This window comes from Zerene cesonia, chromosome 5 (assembly GCF_012273895.1).
Source record: "Zerene cesonia ecotype Mississippi chromosome 5, Zerene_cesonia_1.1, whole genome shotgun sequence".
NCBI lineage: Eukaryota > Metazoa > Arthropoda > Insecta > Lepidoptera > Pieridae > Zerene > Zerene cesonia.
Genome location: NC_052106.1, coordinates 7,734,411 through 7,754,372, shown reverse-complemented (window position 1 = coordinate 7,754,372; position 19,962 = coordinate 7,734,411). Strand labels below are relative to the sequence as shown.

At 33.4% G+C, this 19,962-nt stretch overlaps 2 protein-coding genes across 2 annotated transcripts in view; one reads left to right on the top strand and one right to left on the bottom strand.

The window, feature by feature from the left end:
• The window catches only part of LOC119839875, a 116,235-nt gene that overhangs the window by 20,060 nt on the left and 76,213 nt on the right, over positions 1 to 19,962 (top strand). Inside the window, exons 2-3 of the mRNA XM_038366295.1 lie at positions 1,088 to 1,277; positions 11,501 to 11,546. Of these exons, the coding sequence (XP_038222223.1) occupies positions 1,215 to 1,277; positions 11,501 to 11,546 (109 nt within the window). The 5' untranslated portion in view covers positions 1,088 to 1,214. The remainder of the gene's footprint in view (positions 1 to 1,087; positions 1,278 to 11,500; positions 11,547 to 19,962) is intronic.
• On the bottom strand, positions 6,887 to 11,077 carry LOC119839876. Its single transcript, XM_038366297.1, has 2 exons — positions 10,849 to 11,077; positions 6,887 to 8,045 (listed from the first exon to the last, which is right to left on the bottom strand). The coding sequence occupies exons 1-2, from the start codon at positions 11,027 to 11,029 to the stop codon at positions 7,543 to 7,545; spliced, it is 684 nt and encodes a 227-aa protein (XP_038222225.1). The 5' UTR covers positions 11,030 to 11,077; the 3' UTR covers positions 6,887 to 7,542.

Below are 19,962 nucleotides of genomic sequence, written 5' to 3'. Positions count from 1 at the left end.
TCACTGTTGAAAGAGAGTAAACACTATGCACTATATATACAGCTGCACGCTCCGGCTATGCCTGGGTAGTCATTTATCGTGATTGAAACAATATAACCTAATCCTATCTTTTAAGCTGGATCAAATGGCATATGATGTTCAAATTAAAATCAGTTGAGTAATTTAGGAGCCCATCGCGGACAAAAAATGTGACACGCAATTTATATAATACTTATATTAAGATAGATCGATTAATTATATCATTTGTTAAGCACATTTAATTTGATAATTGTTGGCATTTTTTATTAACAAAGTAAGGACAACAAATAAAACATTCACCAAATTTTAATAAAGCTTTGCAAGACCGACGTCCTTTAAATAATTGTCAAAGTATTATTTAAACAGTAACAAGTAACAGCTGTTGTTAAAATATTGATTGAAAAGTTTTTTAATTTCACCCCAGCGAGCCCCAGGGTTCGCACAAACAAACCTTTATACCCTTTGTATCGAAATTAATTTGTACCTTCGGGTATTGTTTGCAGGTAAGGTTTAATTCTATTTAAATTTTTATTCGTTAGTGTTTTTTTGGGTCAAGTCAAGTACCTACGTTTGTGGTAGTTTTGTATTCAAAGCCGCATGTCCCTTTATGCGGCACTAGCTTTTGCCCGCGGCGTCGCACGCGTTAAATTAGGAGTATTTAATAGATTTTATTATACATTTAAACCTCTTGGATCAGTCTATCTATAAAAAAAACCATCAAATGTGTTGTATGGTTTTATAGATTTAAGTGTACATACATACATAGGGATAGACGCGGGGAGCGACTTTGCTGTATACTGTGTAGTGATGGGATAAAAGCATTTCAGATAATGTATGTAAATGATCGAATTTCTTTAGATGAAATCGGCCATCTTTACCTGATATTGTTGAGGCGTACTGTAACATAAAAACTAATAATAACTCATCTGCTGCTGATGCCCGTGGGGTTGGTATCACCTTTGGCGTGAGCATACCACGAAGAAAAATATGCCAATATGCCATCATTTAGTGCACACATAAACTTAATATCCATCGACCAGTTTTATTAAACTTTTTTATTTTGTTACAGGTAGCCCGTATTGGTGTAGTGATAAAACAGTGTGAGTGATAGTGAGATGTCCAATGAAACACCACTTTAGTGCGTAATGGATCCGCAGCGGCGCTGCTATCGCGGCTCGTGACGTTCGAAACGCAAGATGGCGGACACTCCCGCCACTTCGATAATCGAAGGAACTGTCAAGTTTCGCGACGGGAAAAAGGTAAATAGACCTAAAATATGTAAAGTAATTTGGTAGCTAATAGCAAAAAAAAGATGAAGAAGTAAATTCATAGATCTTCCTAATTTATAGCCTAGGTTGAAATCTAATTTGATCTAGGTATTTGTAATACTGCCTGAATAATAATGTGCAAAACTTAACAAACAATTGTCCGCAATGGTTAATTATTTATTTATTTACATTAACGATGTAAATAAGTATTACAGTAAACACTTAAGATACACATTCAAATTAAGTGCCCCCGGAAATATTATAATACTAGCTGTGCCCCGCGGTTTCACCCAATTGTCCAGCTATCTAGGTACCAAATTTCATTGCAATCAGTTGAGTAGTTTTTGCGTAAAAGAGTAACAAACATCCATACATACATAAATCCATACTTACAAACTTTCGCGTTTATAATATTAGTAGGAAGCTATGACGTAAGCAACTACATACAAATAATTTCGGGCATAAATCCATACTGCGTAATATATATAAGTATTACAATAGTTTATTTGAACTCAACATTTAGAATTTGTGGTCATTCAAAGGTCATACAAAAAGGCACGTGCAACGTTAATACTAAAACTTTTATGTAAAACCAAATTAGCCTATATTTCATTCCAATAAGGTTTACATTTCATCAATCATTATACATAACCTCAAAATTAAATAAAAATCTATCTTGTCCTGTATAAAATAGGGTGCATATTGGTTTGTTTAAACATCTTTTGCATATCAGCGGTATCGTGTTGATATTCAGAAATATGTGATAAGGTTTGTGTGTGTGCGTGTGGGGATTCCGGAACATTCTAGAGTGGTTTCTAAAAATCGATTTTATAACGTTGCCATTGTTCTCCATAACGCATACATTTATCGATAGCTTCAGCAAACTAGATATCTCGGTATGGTCTATTACTTCGGCAGCCATGGTACGTCCACTGCTGGACAAAGGCCTCCTTCAAGGATTTCCATTAGGACCGGTCACTAGCGGCCTGCATCCAGCGGCACCCCGCCACTCGGATCAGGTCATCTTTCCAGCACGTGGGTGGTCTATTACGTACATGAACGTAAAGTTAAAGAAAATATGTACGGGGAATCATCGGTAAATCTGTTGAATCTATAAGCAAAGTGTTCTATGACAAGCAACGTTATATCTTTGCAGCATAAGGATTAAGGGCAAAATTTAACCATACCAAAAATACTAATTAGTACTAATTCCTATCGAAACTAAGTTTTAATGAGATTGTAATACTACTCCTTAGAGCCTGAATCGCAAACTTGCACCGACAAGTTGCGACACGTTGTGCACACGTTTTGCTTTGTTAGGATCGTCTTACACAGCTCTTAATAGTTCTGACGGAATGTAAACGTGGGTTGTACATTTATTTATGGGAAATTTAGTACAGAGGTATTAGGTATCTCGTATATGAACCTAAATGTTTCGTCTTTTTTTTTTGTTTCATATATATCAATATTATGGTTACCTTCTTAATAGTTGTCCGCCAGGACATTCAATAAATCTAATTATGCAGTACTAGCTGCGCTCCGCGGTTTCACCCGCGTTACTCCGTATCCCGTAGGAATATCAGGACGAAAAGTTGCCTATATGTTATTCCAGTTGCCCAGCTGTCTACGTACCAAATTTCATTGCAATCGGTTCAGTAGCTTTTGCATGAAAGAGCAACAAACACACACAAATCCTTACAAACTTTCGCATTTATAATATTAGTAGGAAGTAGGATTTTTTGCAAAACAATATCATTATATAACTTAAGATCATCTATTTATAATATTTCTGTATTAACCTCCTATTTATTTACAATAAAGTAAGTATGTATAAAATATTGTTTTTGCAATGAATCTTAACCACTTAGCATTGAAATTAACGCAATAAAAATATAATGCAAGCAAGAACAGACGTGCAAAAAGTGTCGCAGCCAAATTACAAGGAGATGAGTTCGCGTAAGATACGGGTTGGCTCGCGTCCAGTTGCTAAATTACTTCGCTAAATGAAGTGTCGCTGTGTTTTTTCTATTTATTGCAATAGGCATATTTGAGATAACCATTTTGCGAACGGTTTTTGCGAACAGTATCGCACTGTGAATAATGTTTTGCCCTGAAAGAAACAGTGCAGAAAAAGTCCCTTTTGCTGTTTTATCAGTGGATTAAATTTGATTCAAATATATTTTTTCTTAAGATACAGATTATATAAACTTATTAAGTATATGTATATAAACATAAATGGAAAATGATATCCGCACAACGTTTATATTTCGGAATCACTGAAACAGATGCGACATATTTTCACAATGTTACTCGGGTACTGTCACACAGACCTTTATGTCACAATTGTCGGTGTTTCAAACAATTTCGATATATCGATTGTTTCTTTCTGCGTATCAAAGTTTAATTATTATGTGTGTCATGGCAATACAATAGTGTTGAATTCGCCTAGCGCCTAGTTAGTCATTGCGTTCCGATCGTATCAGCGTTATACACGTGATTCATAGCGCTTCCGCCTGATTGCTGTTTAGCTACTGTATTGTAAACACGATAGCAATAAACATTTTTAATCAACGCACATTATATGTGGGAGTCGAGGACGCTTCGGTACCAATTGGGTCAGCTCGCACTGGGGAAGTATCACACCCCCAAAGAACACCGGCGTGAAATAACAAGCTACTGTGTTTGGTACGTTGAGTGGAGGAGCCGGAGGCCCGTTTCCTTTTCCTCGCCCGTCCCAGTCCATTCCTTCTTTCCAGTCGTTGATCTATTCCTTTTCCCTTACCCCAAAAATCGGGCAGCGCATTCGCAGAGGCCCTACCTTTACGAATGTTCATGGGCGGTGGTGATCGCTTACCATCAGGCGAACCACCAGCTCAGTTGCCCGCTGTGATATAAAAAAAAAAAAAATATATATCACAAATAAATCACTATTAGGTATGTGTTAAAAAATATCAAAATCGGAGTTCCCTATTGATCTATACAAATATTATAAAGCTGAAGAGTTGTTTGTTTGAATGCGCTAATCTCAGGAACTACTGGTCCGATTTGAAAAATTATTTCAGTGTTAGATAGCCCAGTTATTGAGGAAGGCTATTTATGTACAACGGGCGAAGCCAGGGCGGACCGCTAGTATAATATAATAATAATAAATAAAATAAAATAAAAATATTCCCTATTGGGAGCATAAATCTTAACGCATTGTATCTTATCGTTCAAACAAACAAACTCTTCAGCTTTATAATATTGGTATAGATTATATCTTATTACTTTTATAAAAATAATGAACCAAATTCAGATGTTTGTTATAAATAAAATGTTTGTTTTTGTTTTTAATGAAATAAAAAGATTTTACTAACCTACTCACTACGTTCCACTTTATTAGCGCTATAAAATCAAGGTCGCTGCAATAATTCTAATTAGAGTATCAACAATGCATAAATTGTATTGATTAAAACAACCTTTATATAAGAGTTGGATTACATTGAGGCCATGAGTTGATATGAAGATAAGGGCTTCAATTTAGATGTATCGCCATATTGTGTAATAATATGGAATATTACTACCGATTCTTAGATAATCTATATTCTATATATTATAATAAAACAGTACCCAGACCATTTCTGTACTATATATATTTAAAGAATAATTGCTATCCAATATGACTGTTTTAAAGACGCCAAAAAAGTAACTAATATAATGTTCTGTTTGTTTGTGCGTGAATAACATAAAAACAACTAAGCAGATTATGACAAAATTTTGAATAGATATAAACCAGTATAAGTTTATACTAATAGGTTTAACATTTTATTTAAAAAAGTAAAGGGAGAGACCGAAGGATAACCGGATTATGCAATCAAATTCTTACTCTCTCTAATAATTTTATTTTTATCTATAACTCCATGGAAAATGTGATATTTTTCATTATCCAGGTATCTACCATTGCCATTGGTCCAATGAAATGGTTCAGCGTGGAGGCTGCAAACCGATTTGTGGTTCTTGATTAAAACCATGACTGTGTCGTTTTGTTACTGAGGATTGGAGTGACGGATACATTTTATTCGCTCGTAATTAGGTCAGTGTAATTAAAGTTTATCAATCAATGTTCTAACTAATTAGTACTTCATGTAATAAAGAATATTGTTCGGTACCTACTTTCCAAATAAATATAATAAATTAAAACAAAATATTTCCAATAATCATTTTACTATCCTACTTAATATTATAAATGCGAAAGTTTGTAAGGATCTGTGTGTGATTCTTGCTCTTTCACGCAAAAACTGCTGAACCGATTGCAATGAAATTTGGTACGTAGACAGCTGGACAACTGGAATAACATATAGGCAACTTTTTATCCCGATATTCCTACGGGATACGGAAACGTAGATACAAAGAGGCCTGTTTTTAGAATTTAATATTGGCAAGTTTTTGTATTTATTACGTCGTGTGTTTAGCATTTATAGTATCTACATCGTATTTCATAACCACTAAGAAAACTTGACACCCTAGGAAGTTGAAAACTTTAATCTTATTCATTACTAGCTTTTGCCCGCGGCTTCGAACGTTATTAAATGTTATTATACTTATAATCCTCCCTCTTCAATCATTCTATCTATTAAAATTAACCATCATAATCTGCTGTGTAGTTTTAAAGATTTAAGCATACAGAAGGACAGAGAAAACTACTACATTGTATACTATGTAGTGAAGCTAGATTTCTTGCATAACGATTTTTTAAATGTCATCTTCTTTACATAATAAGTGCAAAAAATCGTCTAGTTGATTATAGTTATTCCTATTGTTAATCTGTTTAGCTGTTCAAACCTTGCTTTTTTTGGTTTATTTGTTAATTTTCAATTGACCACTATGCAACGAACCGAATCGTGTTTCCTAGGAATCGAACCTGCGACTTCCTAATCCACAAACAAGGGAGACGACAGTCTACTTAACACAACTTGAAATAAAAGATTTAAAATATTTAAAGAAGTTTTATATCTTCATGTCTATGTAGCAAAAAGTTCACTCATAACCATTAATATATAAATGAACAATTTTAAATAAAAATTTGCAACATTTGACGTCATACTGGCAATATAGTTCCGGTTAATGACAGATAATGATTATACGCGAGTATTATACATTTAGAAATTAAAGACTTTTTAACGCGATTTATTATTTCCGTTTAAAAAGTCTTTAAATTTCTAGAAGATAATGATTAATTATCTACATATACAATATCCTACTAATATTATAAACACGAAAGTTTGTGAGTTTGGATGTATGGATGTTTCTATTTGGTACAGAGAGATTATTGTCTAGATACATCAGCCCATGGGCTACTTTTTAGCCTGGTACCAGGCGAGTGACGCCGCAGGTTACATATAATTTCTTGTATAAATTTATCAAAACTATCGTCGCATAGAGCAGATTTAATTCCAAACGAATCAAAATGATTCTGTTCAAGAGGAATTATTTCAATAGATACACAAATAATGCTAAAAAAATAATAAAAACAAGTCTATCTTATCATTCCACTTTATTCTACCACTACTTCATATGACACGAGTAATTTTAAAGGAATCTTATCAATAAAATGCAGCAGATACGTCATATCATTTATTGCTTCAACCAACAGTTCGTAAACGTGACAATGAAACGGAAAATACCTTATCAAACAGTAATACAATCTTATCAACGCATCTGAACGACACTAGTACGCTGCATCACTTCATCTCAACGATACATCATTTTGACATCTCAATGCCTAGATTTCTAGAACTCACAGAACGCTAGCGAATTCTTTTTGAACACGATAAAACAAGACATTAACTCGATTATCAGTGGTAGTTGCATTCTGTCAAATTGTAAATTTCTGAAATGAACTGAATAAAATCCGAAATCCGAAAATATCCATAGTTTTATGAATTCCTTCAAAAATAATTTTAAACGCTTAATGCTATAGAGTGAAGGAAATCTATAGTCTATAAAATTTTACATACAAAGTCCCTTGTTTACCTAACATAGAAATGAAATAAATACAAACAATACCATTTAACAGAAATTTAACAATATGATCGGTGATTTGACCGCAATTTGGATTTCTACATTCATCTACAATCACATCCAATCACGCAATGCTTTCATATAAATAGACTTCAACCTCTTTTATGAATTTAATCATACGGACTGGAAGAACAAATCACCACACGAAGTGGCATTTAAAAAAAAAAATTACCATCCTCATTTATATTCTTATGAATCATTCAAAGCTTATCCTCTGCACAACTTTCAACATTTCAATCCTAGCTTCGATTTTCTGTTTATCAGTTAACTTCCTAAACATTGGAACCAACGACATCATGAACTGCTTGTCGTCGTCGTCATCGTCGCTTTTCTTCATGCCCTTTATAGTGTTGAGGACTTTCGTTTCGAATTCCTCGTTCTTTTCGTATACTGGCATTTCGTACGATTCTGGAACTATATTCGTTATATTCATCGTTTCTGTATGTCCATCGTTGAAGCTATATTCTATGTCTCCTTCGTACCGAGCGTCCAGTGGATCGCTGGAATCTTCGCTCTCTCGCAACTCGAACTGTTCGGGGTTGTCGCCTAGCAGAAAACTCATTGAATCAAAATAACTATATTTTTTCCGCTTCTTCACCGGTATGGAGTTTTCTTCTTTGAACCTTTCCTTTCTTTGTATCGCCAGTTCCCTCGTGAAACACGTCCGCAGGCTCTTCCATCGCTTCTGCATGTCTCGAACTGAAATTTGAGAGAGTATTAAAGTTTCGCATTGAACGCGAGCGAATAAAACTTTACGAGACGGTGAAATTAAATGTGAAACGGTTTACGGAATCAAATGTGTTTTATGTCGGCGTTAACTGCACATTAAATGTAATTTTACTTTTACGATAGTGATGTTTTATATGGAATAGCCAAATTAATTTTAAATATATCTACCTTACTATGGGAAATTTCGATTTTTACTGGTGGCAAATAATTGAATACCAAATTGGTGAATGTTATACAATTTTACATCGAATTCGTATGCTTATGTTCATAGCTATCTTACTTTTTTAGTAACATTAATCGAATGAGAGAAAATTCTAACAGCATTAAACGAAAGATTCTTATGTATAAAAGTCTTACTTGAAGAGTCAAACTTGTTCAAAACATCCTCCGCTCTTATCAAAAAGGAAAGTCATATTTTTAAATCATAAAATAGGATTAACTTCATTCCAACATCCCTATGTGCTATATAAATGTTATATTCTTTGAATAGATGTTATCTTACATTTTAGTACATTTTTATTAGCTACAGATATCCGATTGTTATGCTTATTGAATTCGAAGAAGCATCCGTGAGAATTAGTTGTATAGCGTAGGAGGTAAAACCTTATAGGCACTTATGTGAGTTGGAAAAAAGTTTTTTCTACGTGACTATTTCTTGCGTGGTCAAAATAAAATGTCATGGTATTTTCATACTTTTATTTCGTTTATGCTACAAATTTTCACTCACTTTATCCCCTTGGGACTTAAGTTGAAATTATCAAAATTCTCTTTAAGCGGATGCCTACATCTTCGTGCCAAATTTCACCCCGATCGGTGAAGTTGTATGGGCTGTGCGTTGATAGAGCAGTCAGTAAGGCACCTTTGCGTTTAATATATTAAGATTGAACTATGTATAGAAATCTATACATGTATACTTACTTATACATAACGATTGAAATATATAGAACTAATGTACAAAGTATTTTAAACTCTAATTTGAACAGTGTATTCCGTTCCCCCAAATTCCCTTCTTATCGTAAAAAAATAATATCGATATATCTGAAAATATCAAACAAAATTATCTGCATAAAATTTTCTACCATAGCCAATACAACATTGTTTTTCGATCGAACCAATGATGAAACAAAACGGAAGTGTCATACGTGTTTTCTCATACGAAACGAGTTGGAATAAAAAACACCCAGCGAATACGAATATATGCAAATAATATACGCGGCGTCTTGCAATTTGGCTCATCGTCAAATCACTTTTTTTCTGTGCACGACGAAGGTTGATATGTCTGCAAGGGTTTGTAAAATGTAAAAAACAATACGGAAATATTTGAAACATTTGAAGACTAGAATTTTTTATCGTAAAGCTGTCTCCACACTTGCGTCCGTCGTCCTTACTCTTGTGTCCGTATCTAAGCAGTCGTCACGGTCAAATGGTCAAACATTTTTAAATAGCATTGAATGCTATGAATGTGTGCATAAAAATGTCTGGAAAATGCTGTTTTTGAGGGTACAGAGGTAGAATCTGTTTATAAAAAAAACCTCTTGATACTACTCTCGGACTTTTTTCTTTTCTAATAAAACCTCAAAATTTAAGTTCCTCAAGTATGAAACATTGCATACCTCTGATACAGATAAGCAATTTTTGATATAATCACACAATATGAACAATCGCCACTACGCTATGTCAACTGTATTTCAAATCCATTACAACTCAAAAGATAATAGTCGAAGCATTTACTCTGCTTAACCACTTCACATTACCCATCGGTATTGTAAAGCTAACGCCAATAAAAGTCAACATACATATCTACTCTATCCTTTTTTGATATTATCTGTTTTGGAAATTCAATAAGAAGCTGGTAATGACTTCATCAATAACATATTCACAGTAAATGCAGATGTCTGAACGCCTCCCCCACTTATTAAGCGAAATGCGATAACAGACCTTGATCGTGACCTTGGGAAAACCGATGGCAACGAATGAGGGCCTCATTTCGACATTTAAAGTTGGGAAAAAACTGAAACAATTTCATCACATTATATCCAGTTACGATATGTGTATTATATAGACATCCACATGCTTAGAAAATATGGGATGAACCAATCCAATCTTATAATTGAGATCATAAATGACAAACATTTTATTATGATTGCAGCCATTTGCTAATCTAATTCTAAAAACGCACCACACATACTGCACACAATAGCATGCCCATAAAAATCGAGATTTATTACCGCCTACGTTCGGAGAAACCACGAAATACTAAGTATGCACCCACCGGGCAATGAACCTCAAACTGAATGCCAATGTGCTCTGAACTGTCATTAAGAAAGAGGCTAACGATCGCTGTAAGATAAAACAAATCATTTCTAAAAATAACTCACGTAAATACACCACTAATTACGTCTATAATTAACATTCATCATGTGTTAGCTCGATGACAATTTGCAACATGCTATCTCACTCTCTCCACAATATCTCCGCTTCCGGTGTTTGACAGTTCCGACATTTTTGTTATCTGTTCTTATTTAATCTATTTTAGAACAAAAAGGTATACTCTACACAATGAAAAACATGATTCACGTGCCCTTTGAATGAGTGATTAATAAATAATAGCCAGAGAATTCAATAAATAAATAAGTTGTATAGATCAAAGTCTAAGCCGCCTGTATAAATCGAACCATTAAATCTAGAAGCTGCGTACTGCTAGTTTCATACTTTGAAAACTGTTGTTAAACTTTCAAAGCGGATGCAGTACGTCACACAGCGCGCAACTCACCGCATTCGACCTTTTCGACGGGTTTAAGACTCTCCCAGCTTGGATGAACTTCGACGCATATTTCGCGCCACAATCGCTCCTTATGTTTCCTGTGGCTGTAGTACATGCCGTCACTCTTATTGTACAGTGCGGGGCGGGCTTTTATCGCCTTTATCAGCTTCTCCGGGTTGATTTCTAGCATGTTGTGGCGCAACTAAAGCGGCGTGCGGTTGCCGTCGCGAACGATTTTCTACTGAACGCAAGATGGCGGACTGTTGACTCGCGCCGCGCAACGGTCGCGCCGCTTTGTCGCCATTTTGTTGCGTAATGTTGACACCAGTGACGCAAAACGTACACTAGTTCAATTGCATCAGTTTAATCTAATGTTTTCATTTCGGATTGTTATGCGGTATAATAAATTAATTGGAATGAATGCTTAATTGAAGGAATAAGGGCAACATTGAGCTTTATTCATGGTACATATTTAATTACATTTCATTTATATAATACGTACAAGTTTTTTGACTGTCGAGTTTTCACCAAATGTTTAACAATCATGAATGTGTATTTTACTATGTAAACATTCCATAATCTATGGTATAAATAAAAAACTGTAATATAAGACGATTGAACCCTATAATGGAATATTAAAAACAATTTTCTTTATTTTCAGTGGAAGTCGCGATGGTGTGTGATGCGAAAGTTGTCACCAGTTGCAGGTATGTCGTATCTGTAATGGGATATTTATTGCATCTGTGGTCGGGTTTCCCGCCACCCTTAAAGGCGGATACTCTTTTAGAAAGAAACTTTAAAGCTCGAACCTTAACTGGATATAAAATTTTTGCTATTATTGGTATATTAAAGAAACATAATGCATTCCCATTCTTGTTACATCGTACAAATATAGTGAAGCTTCGTTAAGTAGGTGTTCTTTGATATTTTTTTATTCTTTCATAATTTTATTAGAATTACTATTATAATATTTATTAATTAGCTATGCCTTTCGGTTTCACTTGCAGAAGAAATAACGAAACATTCTCAATATAGCCCTTATTTGACCCTGAGTCTTTTACTCTTATTTTAAAATGTATTCCAAACAATGTGGTTTTATGTTAGCTTGATCACAAGAGATCAGACTTACAATTTATATATTATATTTATACCTATTTGACAAATAAAATTAAAATGGCAATAAAATTATTACGTTCCCAACACATTATGCAGTGATGTCATAAGTTACAGCATAGTTTCTAAGAAACGCCAAGGTAATCGCCTATTGGCTAACATTCTTATCGTTTCACGACGGACCTTAGAACTATTACAAATATCATAATTCATAATTGATATAAATTGTTTTACGAAATATGAACTGTAAAATATACAATATTCGAAAACTGTGATAATTGGTTAAGGTGCACGGTTAAATGTCGAGTCGAGTTTAGTCGAGTTTATTTTCGTTTCGTGGTAGGTTTTTCGTTTAATTCGTAATTAAAGACGAATATAGAATAATGGAAAAAATAAAAGTTGTTGAATTAACAACCACATTTAGTTATAATTCTTTTATGCTTAACAAAAAGCGGATTTTCGTGAAAGAAATCAAAATTGTAGGGTCGAAGTTAGTTACTACAACTTACTTACGTATAGCTCAAATATTGTTTCTGTAATTAGCTTAGGATATTATTTTCCCTTCCTTTATACATCGGTATCGCAATCTCTTTAATAGTATAAAGTGAAAAATACGTAAATTAAAAATTTTCAAATGTGAATTAAAATATAAAATTATGTTGTTTCTATATTGTATCCAAAACTAAAAATTCAAGAGTCACCAGTTAAGTTTTCTACACGAATTTATGTTAATTATAGTTTTAATTTACAGTGTATATATAGATAAACGTTATAATATATAACGTACCTTAGCCACATTTTTTTTAAATAATGCGTGAATGTCAAGGAAAATCAATAAAAAATAACTTTCATACATTGGCGCCAAGTCTCGATAGCTACTCGAGTTAATTACACATAATCACTGTACTCAGAGACAATTGCGTTCAATTACGTAAATGCCTTTTGTTTTCTATGTACATAACTAATTAATAACTTCATTATCATTTGTGTTGTGGAAATTTTAAGAAAATAGAAGAAAAAAATTAATTTATTAAAAATAGAAGAAATTCGATGTCCGAGAGGTGTTGCTACGGTTTGGGTATAAGACGCGGGTTCGAATCCCGCCTCGTAATCAATTTGTTTCTATCCATACTTATTAGCTTCTGTGAATGTTCACGGGCGGTGATCGCTTACCATCCGCTGAACCAGCAGCTCAGTTGCCCGCTATGTCAAAGAAAAACATAAAAAAATAAAATCCCTAGTACAAACATTAAGCATCTACACTATTTGAATTCATCAAACATTCCGAACAAAACACGCCGCGTACACGAAAAGAGTTTTTGAACAAATTTCCCAATCCGCTTTTAACACGTTCAACCAGTTACCACGCTGACAACTTAATGTCTCTGTAAAGACATTGATACATCGCTGTATTGAACCCTTTTTTATATTTCCATCTAACGGACGCGTTTTAGATTAATCTATGCCCTATTTAATAGAAGGACACTAAATTTTAAATGTTGTTTTAAATATATTTCAAAGTAGTTTCGCAATCGGCAATCTTGGAATGGAAACTTCTATCTACTATCTAATTTTCTATACGTATACGTCAATTGCTGTTCGTTTGTCTTGCAAGGACTCGAGAATTGCTGGTTTTAGTCCAGGGAATGTTTAAAAGGTAAAAACGATAAGGAAAATGCGTCAAAACAATATCCTATAGCGTAGCGAAGTTCGCCGCTAGTGTGCAATATTATTAAATTAATTTTGTATTACATTATTCTTATATAAAATGGTTATAAAATAGCGCTTAGTAAATATTTAATACATATTATGACTTATGAGCGTATCGAGGGAGGGAGGGTATTCTAGGGCTTGTACTTTTTCTCGTTTTAACATTTATAGCACACATGAAACTGAAATCTGACTTTAAATACAAAACATAAGTGATCTTCGATATCTTATCCCTAAATACTATTACTATATCAACTATTGACCTTAGTGATGAATCTCGACTCACTTCTCACAGAGAGTTATGTACAAAGATATAAACGTAAGTGCGATGTAATTTTCACGCACACAAGCGTACAAAATTAGCCCTCTACGTCATTTTAACCAAGTGAGGCTGTTACTAGGCGCTACATACAAAATTTAATATATTATTGTATGGAAAACATCAAATAACACAATACTAGCAGAAGTGCACTCAAACATAATCAATACTCTTATCACGTTATCAGCTTTTACGCGACGACCTTTGTGTGCAAATGCCAAATTTATCCTATCACGAGGAAATCATGGAAAATTTTGTTTTTCAATATTTGTTTCGTAAATGTTAAATATTGGTGAGTGCCGCCATTGGGAAGTTCAGTCTTGAGATACCTTATGAGAGATCAGTTTTAAATGAGACACTGTTTTGTTAAATATAACAACTTAATATTATAAATGCGAAAGTTTGTAAGGATGTGTGAGTGTTTGTTACTCTTTCACGCAAAAACCACAGAACCGATTGCAATGAAATTTGGTACGTAGACAGTTGGACAACTGGAATAACATATAGGCAACTTTTTATCCCGATATTCCTACGGGATACGGACTTACGCGGGTTTCGCGGGGCGCAGCTAGTTTGTGTAAAAAACTAAAAATTAAACAGAGAACTAGTATAATATATTAATAACAGAAACCAAATTATATAGAAAAGTCAGATTAAAATCACTACTACGATTACGATATGTCATATGTATTCAAAATGTTAATGCCACGTACTTTCATCGAGTTTATAACTTCTAGTAACTGTCAAAGGTTGCTATAGTAATTAAATTAAGTTCTCCGTATCGGTTGTTTCTCATTATTCAATCTATGCTAATAATAGCTTGTGCTTTCGAGAAACGCGTGACATAAGCGTAAAACAATCCCCGCTTTACCAACTGTGCATTTGATGTCGCTGTGATGTTTTGGTTATCATTATAAATAGCTATTTGACAAGAACTTTTAATGAATGTGCACAGGGGTATACTATATGATTTTGAAAGTACGGAATGTCTTTGTTCCTTTTAAAATGTCCCAATCAAATCAAAATCATGATATACAATCTGCGCCCCGCGGTTTCACCCGCGTAAGTCCGTATCCCGTAGAAATGTCGGGATAAAAAGTTGCCCATATGTTATTCCAGTTGTCCAGCTGTCTACGTAATAAATTTCATTGCAATCGGTTCAGTAGTTTTTGCGAAAGAGCAACAAACATACACACACATCCTTTCAAACTATCCCATTTATAATATTAATAGGATGATCACATAAAGTTGGATTATTTTTATTATGTTTTGTTGTTTTTGTGATGGTAACTTTTTTTAACGTGAAATACATAATGAGATAAATTATTTTATCTATGTTGTTAAAATTTTAATGTTGAATTGGTTTTAAAATAGTTTTTTCTGTCTCTTATTTAAACTATATTCATCGCTCTCAAAGAATTATGTTATGCTAATATTTTGACCATAAATTCTAGAATTTTTAAAATATTGAGTATTTTTAATAAAACTCGATTTATACACATAGAAACTCAAAAAAGATCCGAGTTATCACCCCTCGCAGTGTGTAAGTCCTCAAAGTTGCATAGAATTGCTATTTTAATACTATGTATAAATCTCTCATCGCCGCTTGTTTGTTTTCGTACGAATTTTATTTTTATTTACATTGAGTTCGCGGTAATGGCGATCGTATGGAGATTTATGGTTGTGGTATATTTAGTTTTATGGGATTAAGTATGGTTAGGTTTATATAGGACTGTGTATTTAGGTAATATTTGAAGTTAATGTTTTAGTTTTTTATTGAATAAATCGCTTTGATTGCGATTGTGGCGTGTTTTGAGCAAGCTGGTTAAAGGTGCATTTTAACGAACCGCCAATTCTCCGTTATTATTTTGTTCTTCAAGTTTTGTTATTTGTTTATATACGTGCATGACGCAACAAATTGAATGTTACACTAGTGGTTCGCCCGTGCTTCACCCATGATTATAACCTTTAGCACTCATGGTTATCGTACATATTCAACTGTGAAATAATTTTTTGTCTCGATTCCGTGGTTCCTGAGATTAGCCCGTTCAAACAAATAGTCTTCAGCTTCAAATTACAAGTATTATAAGTAGATTATAATCAAAGCGAGTGAAATAACATATATATATTGAAAAAATACACTCAAAATGCACATAATTTTTTGTTTATTGCTAAAATACAATTCATGTACTAAAAAAACCTCGCTGATATCGCTATCGATACAAAAGAAATCGAATTATCGAGTTACAAAGTCGAAATATACAGTCGAATTCTCATCTCCCCATTTTTTAGAACTAAATTGGAAATAAATTCATTTTGCAATTTATTTGCACCTGTGGATAACATCACCACCATCACCTGCTCGAAACGGTGAAGAAATACATAGTGAGGAAACCGGCATGTCTGAGAATCAAAAATTCGACGACATAATATCTTCCAACCCGCACTTGGCCAGCGTGGTGGGTTATGGCCTACCCCTCATATATGCCTGTGTCCCAGCAGTGGGAATAATATATGGGCTGATGATGATGATGATGATGATGATGATGATGATGGTGGTGATGATGATGATGATGATGATAATTTTTTTGAACGTCGGTTGAAGATGTTGATATTAAATATGTATATTATCAAACACATTATTGTTTGTTATCTCTTTGAAAGCGATTCATTCCTGTTATTTCCAAGCAATCGAATTGGACTTCGATCGAGAATAACCGTCTCTTTGTGTAGCGATGTTAGAAACAGTCTGTGGGTATGCGAGTACAAACATACAGATCTATAAAATTACGCCGCTTGAAGCTGTACAGCGGTTTTGAATGCTTTTGGGTGTTAAATTTGACGGTTGAATTATATAACTATTTATTTAATCTTTATTGTAAAATATAAAGAAATAAAGGAAGCAATGACTCGATCAGATAAAAGAAAAAAAATTACAAATGGCGGACTTATGGCTCTCTACCAGGCAACCTTCAGGCAAAGGAGATAACATTATATATTAGATTATTATAATAAATTGTAAAAATAAAAAATACAAAAATCGCAAACCCATATAAACAACCAAAATATGTAACGTATTATAAGAGATGTTTATCTTACAACGTAGAATAAATACATAATAATAGAAACTTTTATTACAATTCATTCCATTCCTTATTTACATTACAATTTACTGTTTTATAGTTATTTTAATTATTTGTTATTCTAAGACTCCGTTGTGGTAAGAGCCTATACATTTACTAAAACATTATTCCAATTTCGATGTGAGTTTGTGAGTGTGTGTAAACTGAATAAAACCTGAAAAGGCGAATAAAAATTTAAAAAAAAATAGCTTCATGTCATTATCCAGACTATTTATTATTGGAACTCAAACAAACTCTAGCCATCTAACTTCTAAATTCACCTATGTTATATTATTACGTACTAGCTGTGACCCGAGGTTGGAACCGCGTAAGTCCGTATCCCGTAGGAATATCGGTATTTTTAAACAATTTAAACAATTTAAACAATTTATTTATTAATTCAGCTTGGGTGTGTTGTTACATATACGTGGAACTCTCCTGATAAGTTTAAAAAACCTGTAGTAGGAGAGTTCCCTCTTCCTCAATTGAAGATTACATGTGCTGTTTTTGTTTATTTTCTTTCGATTAAATGATTTTACTGTAATAAATGGATAGAATACATATAAGAGTAAATAAATAAATAAGATAAAATAAATAAAAAAAAAAAATAATAATAATAGTAGTAATAATAAATACAATTCATATAAATATAAAAATAATATAAAATAATGTTTAATTTGTAACTCTCGTGCAGTGTAATTTAGTATTTTTAATAATTTCTATTAAATAATTTACATTATCAAACGTTCGGCGTCTTCATAAGTTACACTTTTAAGCCAGTTGTGTACTGTTTTCTTACAATCCGCATAGGACATTGTATAAATTTTTAAGATTCTATTAATTTTATTATATAATTTTATTGACTGAGAATGGAATTGTCTAGAAGCAAAAAGTGTTTTTGTAGTAATTTGTGGTATTACTGAGAATGGTATCCGTTTTTTTAATAACTTAGGATCAACTATTGTAGTTTTATGTGTCTTAAGAATGCATTGCTGAATATATAATTTTCTTACGGTGAGAACATTTGCTTGATCATAAAGTGAATCAGTACTAAATGTGGTATAAAAAGTGCCTATGTGTTATTTCAGTTGTCCAGCTATCTACGAAGCAAAATAGTATTATTATTCACCAATAGATGTCAGGAAAAAAAAACACGAATATGACATTTTCTAAAAAAAAATTCTAGCTAGATCGATTTATCGCCCCCGAAACCCCCTATATACAAAATTTCATGAAAATCGTTGTAGCCGATTCCGAGATTCCAATTATATATATATATATATATGCTCGTTTAAAGGTATAAGATAATGGATATGGACTGTATTTACGCGACTGAAACTATATGAAGCTAGTAAAATATAAATATAATGTATGTTTAACTACCATTTACCATATTGGCATCATCACTTCTACTTCCATCTTATAATTTTTGATTTTCTGCTCAATTTATTCCTATTTTTGCGCCAAATAAAGGTATGTCTATGTCTAACTTTACCGTTTACAAAGTTCTGTAAGTTCAAATGTAACCCAGTTTTGAAAAAGGCATCTATATACCAGGATAGTTTAAATGTAGTTTTTATAAATGACATCCCGGTACTGGTCGGTACGTACACCAAAGGCGGGAAAATGTGTATTGAGTTACATACGTAAGATGATATCTCGTGCTCGAAATCAGATGTTCACTTATTTGTGTTGAGGCGAATAGGTTTATTAATTGATTATGAGAAAGGACTCATCAAATTCTATCCTTCTATATCCTATCCTATGCTACTATTCCTACTGATATTATAAATGCGAAAGTTTGTAAGGATGTGTGTGTGTGTTTGTTGCTCTTTCACGCAAAAACCACTGAACCGATTGCAATGAAATTTGGTACGTAGACAGCTGGACAACTGGAATAACATATAGGCAAATTTTTATCCCGATATTCCTACGGGATTTGGACTTACGCGGGTGAAACCGCAGGGCGCAGCTAGTGTTTAATAAAATCAGTCAAATGCGAGTCAGACTCGTGACATTAAGGGTTCCGTGCAAAAGACATAAACAGTAATTGCATAAAAAACTCGGCCACCCATCAAATTTATAACCGTGTCAATTGTTGCTTAACCTGAACTTATAATAGCGACAAAAAAAATACATAATTTCTAAAAACTGTAGCTATAACGGTCCATGAAATAAAGCCGGGTGACAGACGGACAGATAGACAGACGCACAAATAACAGGGTCCCGTTTTACTGTTTGGTTTATACCTGAAAACTACATGCATAATATGTATTTACTATATCGAGTACCATAGAGTAACCATAGATATTCAGAATCTTTAAAAATGACAAACGGTTCTCGAAATCTCAAACAAATGACAAATGATTTTTGGTCACGTAACTTGACACGGGTAAAATAAGGCGTAGCAATTGCATACGAAATATCTTTTACGCCACGTGCGATACCCGAAGCCGCGGGCGGAAAGCTGGCTAGAGGAGAAATAAATAGGTATATTTCGATCACATTTGAAAGTCAAGTGTTTTTCAGGTGGCTTTATCTGGTGACCTCATTCTGATATTTTGCACAAATATTCAAGATATTTGTCAATCATCATTGCTATCTAAATATTGATAGATCATATCACAAATATTGGGCTAAGTTTAAAGAGAGAGACAAATATTTAAGATAGTCAATCTTATATCTTTAAACGAGCAATTCTTTTTTTATTATATATATATAATTGGAATCTCGGAATCGGCTCCAACGATTAAATAAATAAATAAAAATCGTTTATTTAGTAAAAAAATACATAGGATTCAAAATAATCAGTCACGACGATCGTCTCAACTAGGCCTAGACCTGTGCTAGAGACGACCG

Excerpts from the sequence above, each read along its gene's own strand:
- LOC119839876 (XM_038366297.1), bottom strand. The coding sequence starts at position 11,029 with ATGCTAGAAATCAACCCGGAGAAGCTGATAAAGGCGATAAAAGCCCGC. Across the intron at positions 8,046-10,848 it reads CGTCGAAAAGGTCGAATGCG|TTCGAGACATGCAGAAGCGA; the intron begins GTGAGTTGCGCG and ends CTCAAATTTCAG.